Source organism: Sphaeroforma arctica, assembly GCF_001186125.1.
Source record: "Sphaeroforma arctica JP610 unplaced genomic scaffold supercont1.282, whole genome shotgun sequence".
Lineage (NCBI taxonomy): Eukaryota > Ichthyosporea > Ichthyophonida > Sphaeroforma > Sphaeroforma arctica.
Genome location: NW_014040276.1, coordinates 39,530 through 53,922, shown reverse-complemented (window position 1 = coordinate 53,922; position 14,393 = coordinate 39,530). Strand labels below are relative to the sequence as shown.

Genomic DNA, 14,393 nt, shown 5'->3' with positions numbered 1-14,393 from the left:
TATATATATATATATATATATATATATATATATATATATATATATATATATATATATATATATATATATATATATATATATATATATATATATATATATATATATATATATATATATAAATATATATATATAGTATACTTTTGAAAATACATAATCTTCTTATCTATGACCGGACAATTCAAAGGCGCCGTCGCACTAACCACAGTTACATACTAATACATACCTGGAAATGTAGTTAAGCGGCGTGCATAACCACCTTTAGCTGAAATACACCACAAATCATCTTCACAACAGAATAGAACTGTATCTCCGTGCACACAAGGGTAACGATAGTATCCAGGGCAGTTTTCCTACAGATTGAGAAAGTATAAGGTACATCAGATCCTTGAAAAAACTCGGTATTGACTGCTGGTCAAATGTTTGGGGCATTGTGTTATAGTAAAAAACTCCTGAAATATAACAGCCTCGCAAGCTATAGTTCGATAAATAGTGTACGGTAGGAACCATAGTATGCGTTTCAATAAGTTGCCGGTAGATACCACATCTGTCTGGACTTAAAAAGGGATCTGTAAACCTCAACCATCTCATACAGCCGAAGAAAAACCAGGGATACAATTAGCATATCACATAGCTCCGCGTGTCTATATCAGAAATCCACAGCAACTACACCAATTCCACTAGTCTTGTGAAGCTTCTGAAGGTAATGCACGATATGCAGTACATCGAAGCGCTTAGTTTTGAAACGCTTATAGAGTGCAGCATGTGATGAGGGGTAGTTCTTGGTGTAACATACCTCTGCGAAGGGATCGTTCATGTCTGGATACTGCATAATGGGCCTTCAATAGTCGAGATTGTCTTGCAATGAGGGATTAGGAGGTCTAGATCGCATCAGCTCGTCTTCCTATGATGCAGACTGTAGAGCTTCATACATTATATGACAGAGTCGTGGGCAATATGTGCGTATGTGTATTATGTGATTGTGTGTAGTATGTACTTACGTGCAGTATGTACTTACGTGTACTATGTTCTTATGTGATATATGTACATACATGCAGTCCGTACAATTCTAGAATAAATACATGCAAGTAAACAAACCACTTGAGCCGCGAACTCGTGTCTGGCCATCGATAAATTAGTGGAAAGTGGAACTCCTCGATCCCGCCAAAACTTCCAATTTTAGAAAACTCAAGAAAAGGGCTGCCTCGCACCTCGCGACAAAAAAAGGGACCGGTGGGCTCTAGAGAGAGAGTCACTACTCTCTCACAGAGAGAGTATTTATTTAAAAATTAAAAAAAAAGGTCAAGTGTGGGAACCAGAAGAAGGACATGGGTATTTTGATAAATTTTTAATTTTGTCCCAGGACCCAGGTCATAAAGAGGTTCTCTCTCTTGGGTTTACACTTTACTGCATACAATACGAGTGTGTATCTATATACGCGGGTGTGCCTAACTTCAAAGCAGCGTTGGATCTGATACAACGAGGTACAGTGCAATCTACGTGGATTTGCCTTCGTCTAAGCGTATAGATCTACTGCACAGCTGATGATTAAACACCAATTTTGATATTAAAGGTGGTGAAAATATGCATAAGCTTCTAAATTGAAACATTAGAAAGCTATGAGATATGATGACCAGCCTGCGTTGGAAGATCAGGTGGGGCTCCACTTGGGATCGTACAACACCCGCACATACGCAGTATAACATAACAGCCAAACTTACGAATTTTCTATAACTCTCTGAGGGGTACACTCTACCGCTCAGATCGGTTCGGTGTGGCTGTGATTACAACATATATCACATCTGTTCTATAGTTCCGCGTAACTACCCACTGCACTCGACATGCACTTATTTTCTGCCGGCATTTCATATGGTATTAAATATAGTATTTCATGTGGTATTAAACATAAAAGCCACTCCAGCGACCTTCTACGATAGCGTGTAGGCGAGGTTGAGAGTTCTCGCTATTCTTTCAGCACACGTGTGTCCCATTTTCCCTGCGATTAACATAGGCGAGACACACAGGCTCTTTCCGGGATAAATTAACCTTCCGGATGAGCGGCAAGGCGTGCTTTCTGTCGTTGTTACTATGGACACTGACAGATATGTCAACTCCACATTTCTATGCCATTTCCCAGGCGGTTTGCTTAGTATTCCGGCTGTTGTCGGTTCGTGATGTAGATACAGGTATATCATCCACCGCATTTCTGTACACAATACTTGGCTTATATGGCAGTACTACACATCCTCTAGCTGTGCAGTGGTCATACTTGCCGGCAAGTGTCACAGGTATGTTGTCACCGCATTCCTGTTCGCAATACTTGGCTTATATGGCAGTACTACACATCCTCTGGCTGTGCAGTGGTCATACTTGCTGGCAAGTGTGTTTTGATGTGCTTCTTCAACAGAGGAATATTCCTCAGCGGCTGGTCGCATACGTGGCACTTCATATCCCGTTTCAAAGCCGCCTGCACCTTTTCACTGTCGACCTGTTGAAAAAAAGGAAAAAAAGAAGAAAAAAAGAACGTAGTCTGTGAAATGGTGCACGCGCACAAAATTACAAGCACTCTGCGCAATCAATTCAGCTAGAACGACCGAAACACTTGTATCTGTTAGTAGGACCTTTAGCAAGCGGTTCTGCGTGGAGCTTTATTTCTAAATTCTTGTCTATCGTTTTAGGGTTTTAGGGTTTTAGGGTTTTAGGGGTTAGTTGGAAGTCGCCCATGGACATGTGTAGGATATACATACAGCAAAAAAACTTGAAAGCGAACACACCGCGAAAGACGACATCCGTAACGAGTTGGTAGCAATCACTTGATAGGCTGTGAGTGGTTCGAGAGTTCACGATATATGCACATATTCTTCAAATCATGTTCGGCTTAATTTGAAAGTCCACAACATATACTTCTAGTTACATACGACCGGTTTAAATACATTGAAGGTCCACTGTATATACCTCTATTTACATATGGCTGTTTTGCTTACCTTGCAGAATTAACGATGTTTGTTCATATTCCACACACATATACATCATGTCCTGCTTCATACCTTAACTTCGCCCTTGGCCTTTAGCATCGCCAACAGTTCATCTGTATCGATGAAGTATTCCGTTGTGAAGGAATTCCAGTGCTTTTTGTTCTTCAGTCGCTCGGAGTCAAAGTCTTGGCTTATCACGTGTATATGGAGTTGCCTGGGACGATATAATCAACGGGTTGCAGCCGGTATTAGACTTCAGTTTTACACTATGCAAAGTGGATAGTGAGAAGTTTTGGTAGTGTATAAGGTGAATGACTGAACCAATCAATGTAGTACATAACACATGCTATCACCTATGGATACATCAGTCAAATGAGGCTGGTCAATAGTCTTCTCGCACTTTGCTCACACAACTGTGGACTCCCACTCCAGCAGCATCGCGCATCACACATCCATGGCACATCAGTACACACCCTTACCAATCACCAACGAGCACTCAGACTTATCCCTGCTATCACCACATCAGATCCTATCCATATTCTTTATATCTTTATATGTAGTTCAATCTTAAGATGAGTGCCCATTGCATCACACACACATGGCACATCAGTACACACTCTTACCAATTACCAACGATCACTCAGACCTATCCTTGTTATCACCACACTAGAACCTATCCATATTCTTTATATCTTTATATGTAGTTCAATCTTAAGATGCGTGGCCATTGTATCACACACACATGGCACATCAGTACACACTCTTACCAATCACCAATGATCACTCAGACTTATCCATGCTATCACCACACCAACATATATACACATTCTTAATAGCATCCAATACGGTTTATTTGTGGTTCGTTCTCAGATATGTGTCCATTGCATCACACACACATGGCACATCAGTACATACTCTTACCAATCACTAACGACTACTCAGACCTATTCCTGTTATCACCATACCAGAATCTATCCATATTCTGATATCATGCAATATGTTTTATATGTAGTTCAATCTGGAGAAAATCTATCCATATTTTTATATCATCTAATATGGTTTATATGAAACTCAATCTTAAGATACGTGCCCATTGCATCACACACATATGACACATCATTACATACTTGTGCCAATCACCAACGATCACTCAGACCTGCCACTGCTTTCCCTGTACCAAAATCTATCCATATTTTTTACATCATCCAATATGGTTTATATGTAGATCCAATATGGTTTATATGTAGTTCAATCTCAAACGTGTGCTCATTAAATCCAAGGCCTCCTACCTAACACTGGGTATGGCGTGTATCCCCGCTCTGAATCCCACGTCTCTTAATTCAGGATGGTCTCTCTTCATCTTGGCTATCACCCTGTGCAGTCGACGAATCAGCGTAGTTATACAAACATATATATCCCATTCGACAGACCTTCCAAAACCTGGCATCACATCATACTCACACGAACGGTAGCACTCAGTATTGCCACCCACACTTTATAGAGAGAAAACTATGTGCTTGTAAGGTGTAGCAAGTTGGTATAGACCCCCACGAACATTAAAATGCGAGCTTGTATGCGAATGATATGCTAGGTACCATTTGCTGTTGTTGAGTGCTAGCCGCCCTGAAGAAACAGCCACAGGCGCGGAGAGTATCACAACTGGTGCAACAAAGCATGCAGCTGCTAACATCTCCCATGCAATCACCAGGCAGGCAACTAGAGCATAGAGCACCACAATACTCACGGGCAGACCGGACATAGACATAGACACAACACGTGGGAGATAAGCAGGCGCACCCAAGCACACGAGCATACACTACGTACCACAGGGATCGCTCATGGATGTGTTGGAGGAGAGGAAGATCTGCAGTTGTCAGACACTTGGGCTCATCTATGCTTCGTTTGGGTATCACTAACATGTGGCAGCGGGCCTGTACAGCGTATGCACACGACGTTAAGTCAAAATGAATTTTAAATTATAATGAATTTTGAATTACAATGAGTTTCGAGTCTTTGTGAATATGCCGAGGAGTGCAATTTAAACTGGCAGACAGATAGTTCTTTGCACACGCTACGAAGGAGATGAAGGTAGATGGGCTTGCAAATAGCCACAGCGTCTACGTTATATACCTGTAAATGTGCTCATATGGCATGTTGGGATGTGCGACAACACTACAACAAAGAGATGACCAGTACGTGCCACTATATGCTGATGGTGTACTACAGATGGTAGAGGCATTTGTTTGCGCTCTCGAGACCTTGTCCACAGTAATTAGGCGCAGATCACTGGGGAATGCCAATTCAATGAGAATTATGAAGATTTGGCTGAGAGGAGGCCTACATCTTGTTGATTGGTACTAACAGATATGAACCATCGAATTCAAACGAGCTTATAGGACACAGAAGGTGACGGTGACGAGGTAGGTATGTGTGTACTCTGACGCACACACATTGATTACCCAGGACGCCTGGGTGTATCAGCACTCGCGAGTGAGTCATCGGTCTACAAACCCAACAAACCCAATGACTCATACATTCGCTACATGTACTGCACGCAGTGAAGTCATGCCCGCCATCTCTGTAGCAATCAACCTTGTAGCACACACACACACCTTGTTATATGTATCCCGCACCACCACGCACGCTTTGTCCTCATGGTATAACTCATCTGTGTGATTCGCAGTGTCGTTGACGTAAGGTATCAAACCATCCAGATACGGCTTGATGAGATCTTGGGGTCTGGTAGTGCCGTCGAATAGTACGTCTTCAAATGCGTCTAACTCTCCCTATGCCCAAAGGTAACAAGAAAAGGTGCAAGATCAATGGCTATGCGATAGGGAAATGATACCCACGATTGTACGGTTAAGCAATACCATTCGAAAACGCATATTTAGATCGTCGCTGCTAAATGGTTAAGTATACAATCTTTAACTGTTGATATATGCGCAGGTGTATGATTGACTTATTTGCACCCACATACCACATGCACACGGCAACTCAAATGCAAACGCAAACGCAAACGCAAACACAAACGTATATGTATATATATATATACATACATACATACACACAAACATACACGCACACACACACACACACGCACACACACACACACACACATATATATATATATATATATATACATACATACATACATAATTAATTATAATCTATATATATATATATATATATATATTTTATATATTAATATGTAATACAATTGTGATGTGCTCTATTGTAGTTATCGATGTTCGTTATAAGTTGACAGATTAAAATGAATTCTTGAACAAAAGTATGTATACTGACATATTTAGTAAATAAAGTACAACTTTGATACACCCACAAGATCTGTATGCGTCTCTTAACCTAATCGTTATATATGTACACATACGTATGTACATATTGGGTTATATATACGCACATAAACGTGTACTTGTATACAGCTTTATGCACGCTTCTATGGAGATAGATAAATATACACGTTTGGCTAACATACCTCCGTTTGATCCTTCGGATTATCTAACTTAGCTCTCTTGGTCAGTGGTTGCTCTTTGATACTGTTATCTGTTTGTGAACAAGCAGTGATAGAAGTTACCGAGTGATGGAATGTATTGAATGTTATATAACGTGTATACAGTCATTGATGCAAGACACAAGCTTTCTCACGCACGCATAGACAAGTACGTAGTGAGTAACGGTATGCGAATTGGACTTGTATGTCGTGTTCGAGAGGAATAAAGGGAGTGCACGTCAAAATACACATGCACGTCAAAATACACACCACACAATCGACATCCAAATAGATTGCGTCTATATACAGTGTATAAGTAGTTGATGGATGATAAACTCTGCAGATAACAATACACTGGATGATATAGCTTTGCGTCTGCACAATCCATGTGATTGATAAAAATTGAAACTCCGAATCACAACACATACCTTCTGAAGAAGACATAGTTGAGAAGCCAAAGTTTCGGACGGCTATCGAAACCAGTGCTTTACGATAAGACGAACAGTAGCTGAACTGTCACTGGCTGTTGATGTATACTATTGATTGTCTCTGGAGGAAACAATACCTCGCGACGGCCTGCATTATAAGCGCACACCACTACTATGCTTAGCTATACTTCCCTGTGGTATATTGGGTGGGTGGGGGAGGATGTATCCGCCGGTGGTATCGTATCGGAGTGTATACAGCGTGTACTACATGAACATTGATCGTCTGTGTAGGTGGTCTTAGTCATATAGTTTTTAGTATATTTTACTTGTTGGTGTGGTCAGTTGGCCTGGATCAGTGACGCCGTCGGCCGTGATACGGTGAAGATTGTCGTCGATTTATTTATTATTGTGTTGTTTGCGGTTTCGTACAGCGGGTGGCCTCCTGCTAGGACCAACACCATATATAGTCACGCGAATGATTTGGCGGGAGGTTTGTGTGGCATTCACCAGTGATATCACTTTTTTCAAAAAATTATTAAATAAACATCCTTATCCATCATTGATCTTAGCCTATCAGATTGTTTTATTTAGTAAGCTATGTATGTATCCATCTCATCACAGTTTCCAACAGGTTTATATAAGTTCTGTTAAAAGACTACAAGTACGCCCTCCTTGTTGAGTTGCAAGAAGGCGACACGTCTTAACGATTTCCACAGCCGGGGGCAAGTATATCTCACAAGTATGCGAATAGAGTGATTGTTGAGCTTCGGATTGCTTGTGTGAGACTACCACGAAGACCGAGTGCTACATACGGTACGAGCCCATGCCTCCAATGGCGCAATCCTCACATGCCACACAGTACAGGCTGATAGTATATAACGACAAGACTCAAAAGACCTTATCACTACAAATGATACAAATGACGGCTATACCTGTCGGAAGTCAACAAACACTGCACTCACACTCCGTACCTACGTTACTCTAGGACACTACGTAACCAGAAAGCACGATGCAGCTAGTCAACAAACCTTAGGACGTCACGCTTGCATAAGTCTGTGACGACTCACACGAAAGTTTGAGGGTGATACAAGCAAGCGCTTGTGTGGGACAATCACAAGTATTAGTGCACCAGAGATTGCACCACCTCTTTTAAAAACTCTAAAACTCGATATACACACGCACATACGTGCATGGACAAGTATGATTGCATAACCTCTTTCATACAACTAAGGGAGGATATTGTGTCTACAACTTGTATGCCTCGACATACGCACGCACATACGTGTATGTACAAATATGATTGCACCACCTCTTTCATACAACTAAGGGAGGATATCGTGTCTACAACTTATATGCCTCGACATACGCACGCACATACGTGTATGTACAAATATGATTGCGCCACATCTTTCATAAAACTAAGGGAGGACATCGTGTCTAGAACGTATATGTCTCGACATACGCACGCACATACGTGTATGCACAAATATGATTTCATATAACTAAAGGAGGACATCGTGTCTAGAACGTATATGCCTCAACATACACACGCACATACGTGTATGGACAAATATGATTGCATCACCTCTTTCATATAACTAAGGGAGGACATCGTGTCTAGAACTTATATGCCTCGATATGCGCACAAATATGCGGTTTCATGAGAACCTATTCATTCTATATTTGCAGACGCCCAACAGTATCAAATGCGCATACGTAAACATGAACTTCAATTTACTTGCGTGATTGTATATGTTTGTAATGCTTTTCTCTTGCCCTGTATTGCAAGCTGCTAAATTGTACGGTGTATCTGTGGTGCCTCGTCTCAAACTCAAAATACGGCCTGTATACGCCCTCCTTATACACTCTAGCAAAGTCCATGCATCTCATAGCCGCTTCCTTCGGACCTTCCTACTTCGCATGCATGGAAGCGTACGCCAGTTCCTAACACAAACTCAGTTATGTATACCTCCACAAGCCACTACACACGACGCTACAACCATGCACGCCAGTCGCCGTATTCGCTATACACACTCTCGTCTGTCCTTGTAGACTCCCCTACGCACCTTAGCACTCCTGCTATTGTCCCGGGTGACACACACACACACACCGTCTATACACCTTCCACAAACCTGCACCGCTCACAGCCATGTAGAGAGCCGTTGTACACGGGCATTCTCTGCACGATACACCAACGCCAAATACACAGATATATGAACGCTGTTTCATTCAAACCTGTACCGACCTGGTATTGAGATACCGATACTTCAAACGTATACCAAAGCCGGTTTCGGGTAATCGCAGGCTAGTTCATATGTGGACCTCCAATCACACCGCTGCTTCTCAGTATAGGCCAACACCGTGCATATAAACGCACACGACCCCACACCACGTGCGCATTTGGACTACGCACTCGGGTGAAACGTATTCATTTGGACTACGCACTCGGGGTGAAAAACGTACTCATTTGGAATACGTATGCCTCGGTGGCCAGGCTACAACGGTGATCCCCAGGACGACTTAACGTGTAGAGTGCATGCGTAACGCACACCTCCGATACGCCTCGAGGGTATATAATGTAATATCTGCAGATATCCAACAGTGTCATCTACATACTCCGATGTGATTTACACAATCTGCAGTACATAATCTACAGACCATGTCTACCAACAGACACTTCCGCGGCAGGAGACTACTGTAGAAAGCTTTGCTGGATGGCATCACCAGCAGTTTGACATCTCAATGGGGAGTGGGGACGTGACCATCTGTTGTGAGGGTGTAGCGGGAGCCAGTACATTGTTCGTGTGGAGATATTTGTGCAAGAAAAAAGGAAAGAAAAAAGGAAGAGAGAGTGAGGGGGGGGGGGAAGGGAAGGGAAAGGGCTAGGGTTTCTCATTTTATCCAGAATTATGGGCATGCGATCCCTTTCATAAACGAAACTCTCCCATCAATTACTACCCCGTTCCAGATATCATGCATATGAATTGCCAGTGATATGGGTATGTATGTGTACACTCCATTCCAGATATCATGCATATGAATTGCTAGTGATATGGGTGTGTATGTGTACAATCCATTCTAGATATCATGCATATGAATTGCTAGTGATATGGGTATGTATGTGTACAATCCATTCCAAATATCATGCATATGAATTGCTAGTGATATGGGTGTGTATGTGTACAATCTCGTATGGACCCGTACACTTCAGCAATTTCCGCAAGGAAGCGACCCGCTCAAAGGTTTGCAGCATCCGAACCGGAAGGTTCAACCGGCTAGGGCATTAACATGTAACGGGATCAACCCCATGCACAAACTACAATAAGGCCCATAAATGATAGAATAAGACAAATTAGAAGCAAATATAAGACCACCCCCACCACACAGCGTCGCAGATGACTGCACCCAACTCGCATATAGTATACACGCCTTCCCTGTGTGTAGTATCTAGGCTCAGGAGCACATAGAGATATACACACGCAGCCATTTCCCAAATATACATAGACACTTTCGAGCAGCTAAATGCTACGCTGTATACACATGCACACACATATCTATGTAGCTCGATATCATAAGCATTCCGTTGCCTTAGCCAGCTCCACCTGACCACCCTCCAACTTCATGATTTACATAAATTGACATCCATATCGTCGATAGTCAATGAACCACACAGGCATGCCCAGTACATGTTTCTCATATACACACATTATCGGCACACATATACCCATATACACACCTCTATTTATAGCCTCCAAACACATATATTCACTTAGCACCTCCAAACACCCCCATTTACTTATAACCTCCAAACACCCACACATACCCACATAGAAGTTCCGTGTAGCCTTGGGCAACTCCACCTTGAGCCCCTCCAGCTCCTTGGTCAGCCTAATCTGGCAGCCTAACCGCGAGTTTTCCTTCAGCTGCACCGCCATATCCAACATGTCCTCTTCCTCCTCCTCTGCTTCCGGCAGTGTGTCCAGATAGTCTTCATCCACGTACACGTGACAGGTCGAGCAGGCCAGCGACGCCTCACACGCGCCTGTGCCCAGGAGAGCAGGCACGTTGATGTGTGAGCATTGAACATACATTAACTACGCGATAAGTCAGCGACACTTTACAGACACCTGCGCCCGAGATAGCATTATAAAATGTGCACATATGTATATTGGAAGCTCCGGCGGCCATGAGATATATGTTTACTATAATATATACAGCACTAGGTGTAAAACAAACTCAAATCAATAAAATGGACCACTGTATATGAGAATGCACATAACACACACACACACACAACCACCAGATGCATCGCATACATGCTATACAAACTCGTACAGTACCTTCCATAGGCACATCGTATCTGTGGCACAAGTATAGCAGATTATCTCCCACTTTGCCCCTTATCACCTTTTCGGTGCCATCTCGGAGAATCACCGAGACGTTCACACTGCGTGATAGTCAGTATACAATAAGAATAGGTCGGATACATATGCTGTTTTCATACATACTTTGAAAGGACATTTTTTCATACATACTTTGAAACGACATAAATCAAGTGTGTGTGTGAAAGTACAAGTCTGTTTGTATATGAAATGTAGTCCAATGGCAGCGTTGGAACACACAGACGATGCGGAAGTGGGTGAGTTTAAACTGCTCATTATGACCGAACGTCTGAGAGATTGGAAAGAGAAAAGAGAGGATATTGCATACTTTACACAAACCTTATTCACCTACTCCAGTACACAAACGGTGATATCAACTAATTCACTACCGGACAAACAAAATAAAATAAAATTCATAACCTTGCTTAACCTTGGAGACCACAGGATATGCGACAGTACAGAGATTGGTACAACTTGATGATCAGTAAATGAACATGCGTGTTCGTAAGTAGAATCTCAGAAGTCCATACCATATGCAAGCTATACTAAACAATTAACATATATCCATCAATCATACGGATAGAGCACATGCATACAAGCAGGAAAATGCATACACATCCGCTACAACAAGACATACACTTCATCCTCGGATTTGGGGTCCTCCCACTCGAAATCCCCGTGACGCAGACCCCCTAACGAACAAAATGTGAGATACAAATATGGTCAGTATGTCATAGTGTACACAGCGAGACATTGAGCAGAAATGAATCAACAACTTCATGAGGCAGGTTTCATACATGTGCGTTCAAATAGGCGTGCGAAAGTGTATACCTATATACACAAGCATATATATATTTGAATACACATTTATATATATATATATATATACAAACCGAAACAGAAAATAACAAAAAAACATACATTCGTATATATATATTTATATATATAATATATATGTAAATGCATATATATATATATATATATATATATGTATGTATATATATGCAAATCTACAAATATATATACGTACATACACAGAAACACACAGACACGTACTGACACTTATACACAGACAAACCCATATATATATATACAAACATATATATATATAGAAGTAAAAACAGCAATAGATAGATATATCCATATATTTATATATACATCTATATAGATATATACATATATATATTTATCTAAATATACATATAAACATAGATATATATACATAATATATACTTAATATATATATATACATATATACATATATACACATATATATGAATATATGGATATATAGATAGATCGACATACAGACCATAAAATATATATGAATGTCTCTTTAACCAACGATCTATTGATGTACATATATATAGATATATAGATATATAGGTATATGGACAGACAAACAGATAGATAGATAGACACACACACATCTATACTTGTACATGTTTACACACACACACACACACACACATATATATATATATATTTAATATATATGCATATATACTTAATATACTTAATATATATATTTGTATGATATTGATTCTTATATTTCACTGCAGATCGCTGTCAGGCAGCGTAAAAAAATCATATTGCAGACACAAGCCGGCAGACGAATATAGTGGAGCGCATTAATACCACATACATGGGAGTGAAGTATTGGCCTTCATTTTATACAATCTAGGTGAATGTAGCTAGACCTGTCAGTATTTCAATTTGGCATTTCGCCAGTGCTGAAGAAAACTGCATACCTATACGTGTATGAAAAGCAGATCGAAAGACTACACCCTGTGTGGCAGCTCGGAGTCCGCTCCCGTTTACAGATCGAGTAAGATCGCCAAAGAAGCATCTGCGAGCCATCTGACTCTGACGGGAGGCCCGAGCAACGCTTCCCGTACATATACTTGCTAGTGTACCTAAGAACATTATAAGAATGTTAAGTGGCTGAGATATATATCGCTCGTCTCCGCCGTGCTTTCACTATTCACTATCTTTTGTTGATCAACTGTGCATAGCTTTTCAGTTTGTCTTATGTTTTAACATGTGTAGTAGATGAATTTACATGGTTCAGTTCCAAGGTAAATTTAAGCTGCATGGATAGCCTTCTAAATTGTACCTGGCGGCGTGGCCAAAAGGGGCGAATGCAAGGCCACGAATGAGCTTAAAAATGATGACTCAGCTTTATGACCCTCTACTCTCTACTATGATTGTGTAGAGTAGTATTTACATAGCGTAGTAGTAGAGAAAAAATAAAAATAATAAAGGCTGACGGACAAAAGACATAAATAAGTCCGCAGTCCGCTGGACACAGCGTTTTACTATTTTAGCACATACGTTTTTCAGAACAGTTCGAATGCGGAAATAGGGTATTCACTATTTTATCGTATGACAGATTAATAAAAGATAGAAGTATACAGTATATACACTATTTTACAGGCCGACGGATTAGCAACAGGTGGAGGTTATACACTAGTATATTACGTGATAGATTAACAGATAATTCTGGGGTTTGAAGTTTTGAACAAAATTTATGTATGCATATACGTACATAGCTTATATACCCACAGTCCCACATTATAGCATGGTAGTCGAGTAAGCGAGCGTGTTGATAAAGTGTTTAGTTGCGTGCTTGAAGCCATAGTAGAATATAACAGCTACAGCGTACACATGACCAGGTACTAGGATGACCTACAGCCTTTGAGTGAGAAATGCATTGAACTAAGATATTTTAAACTAACGAGCATGCACACCTACAAACACGAGTCCGATATATATTACGCACGCGTATCACACACACAAAAATACAAGTTCACATACACACACAAAAATACAAGTTCACATACACACACACACACACACACACACACATAAATATATATACATATATTATATTATACATTATATATATATATATATATATATATATATATATATATATATATATATATATATATATATAAACAGATATATATATATATATATATATATATATATAAAAGCGTGTATGTATGTATATATATATATAGTATAATAATATAATAATAATATAATAATATAATAATATATATATGTATATAACTTGCATTATATATATGTGGGA

At 40.4% G+C, this 14,393-nt stretch overlaps 3 protein-coding genes across 3 annotated transcripts in view; all 3 read right to left on the bottom strand.

Annotated features, from left to right (window-relative positions):
* SARC_04790 (hypothetical protein) overlaps positions 1–1,031 on the bottom strand; it is a 28,979-nt gene extending 27,948 nt beyond the window's left edge. The window contains exons 1-2 of the mRNA XM_014301370.1: positions 794–1,031; positions 224–350 (exon numbers count right to left, since the gene is read on the bottom strand). Coding sequence (XP_014156845.1) covers positions 224–350; positions 794–829 — 163 coding nt within the window. The 5' untranslated portion in view covers positions 830–1,031. The remainder of the gene's footprint in view (positions 1–223; positions 351–793) is intronic.
* A 1,192-nt stretch (positions 1,032–2,223) lies between these two features.
* Positions 2,224–6,973, bottom strand: SARC_04789 (hypothetical protein). The gene is made up of 7 exons (XM_014301369.1): positions 6,912–6,973; positions 6,469–6,536; positions 5,585–5,758; positions 4,797–4,903; positions 4,262–4,345; positions 3,045–3,186; positions 2,224–2,485 (listed from the first exon to the last, which is right to left on the bottom strand). Exons 1-7 carry the CDS (start codon positions 6,925–6,927, stop codon positions 2,336–2,338), a joined length of 741 nt encoding a protein of 246 aa, XP_014156844.1. The 5' UTR covers positions 6,928–6,973; the 3' UTR covers positions 2,224–2,335.
* A 1,474-nt stretch (positions 6,974–8,447) lies between these two features.
* On the bottom strand, positions 8,448–13,363 carry SARC_04788 (hypothetical protein). Its single transcript, XM_014301368.1, has 5 exons — positions 13,045–13,363; positions 11,931–11,985; positions 11,252–11,358; positions 10,735–10,953; positions 8,448–9,676 (listed from the first exon to the last, which is right to left on the bottom strand). The coding sequence occupies exons 1-5, from the start codon at positions 13,217–13,219 to the stop codon at positions 9,651–9,653; spliced, it is 582 nt and encodes a 193-aa protein (XP_014156843.1). The 5' UTR covers positions 13,220–13,363; the 3' UTR covers positions 8,448–9,650.
* Positions 13,364–14,393: the final 1,030 nt, after the last annotated feature.

Bases quoted from the DNA above. Each gene is read 5' to 3' on its own strand.
- SARC_04789 (XM_014301369.1), bottom strand. The intron at 3,187-4,261 runs GTAGGAGGCCTT...ATATCGTCCCAG, and splicing joins CACGCCATACCCAGTGTTAG to GCAACTCCATATACACGTGA. The intron at 2,486-3,044 runs GTATGAAGCAGG...TTTTTTCAACAG, and splicing joins AGGCCAAGGGCGAAGTTAAG to GTCGACAGTGAAAAGGTGCA.
- SARC_04788 (XM_014301368.1), bottom strand. From the start codon at position 13,219: ATGTTCTTAGGTACACTAGCAAGTATATGTACGGGAAGCGTTGCTCGG. The intron at 11,359-11,930 runs GTATGTCTTGTT...ACTATCACGCAG, and splicing joins CCCAAATCCGAGGATGAAGT to TGTGAACGTCTCGGTGATTC. The intron at 10,954-11,251 runs GTACTGTACGAG...TCCTGGGCACAG, and splicing joins ATACGATGTGCCTATGGAAG to GCGCGTGTGAGGCGTCGCTG.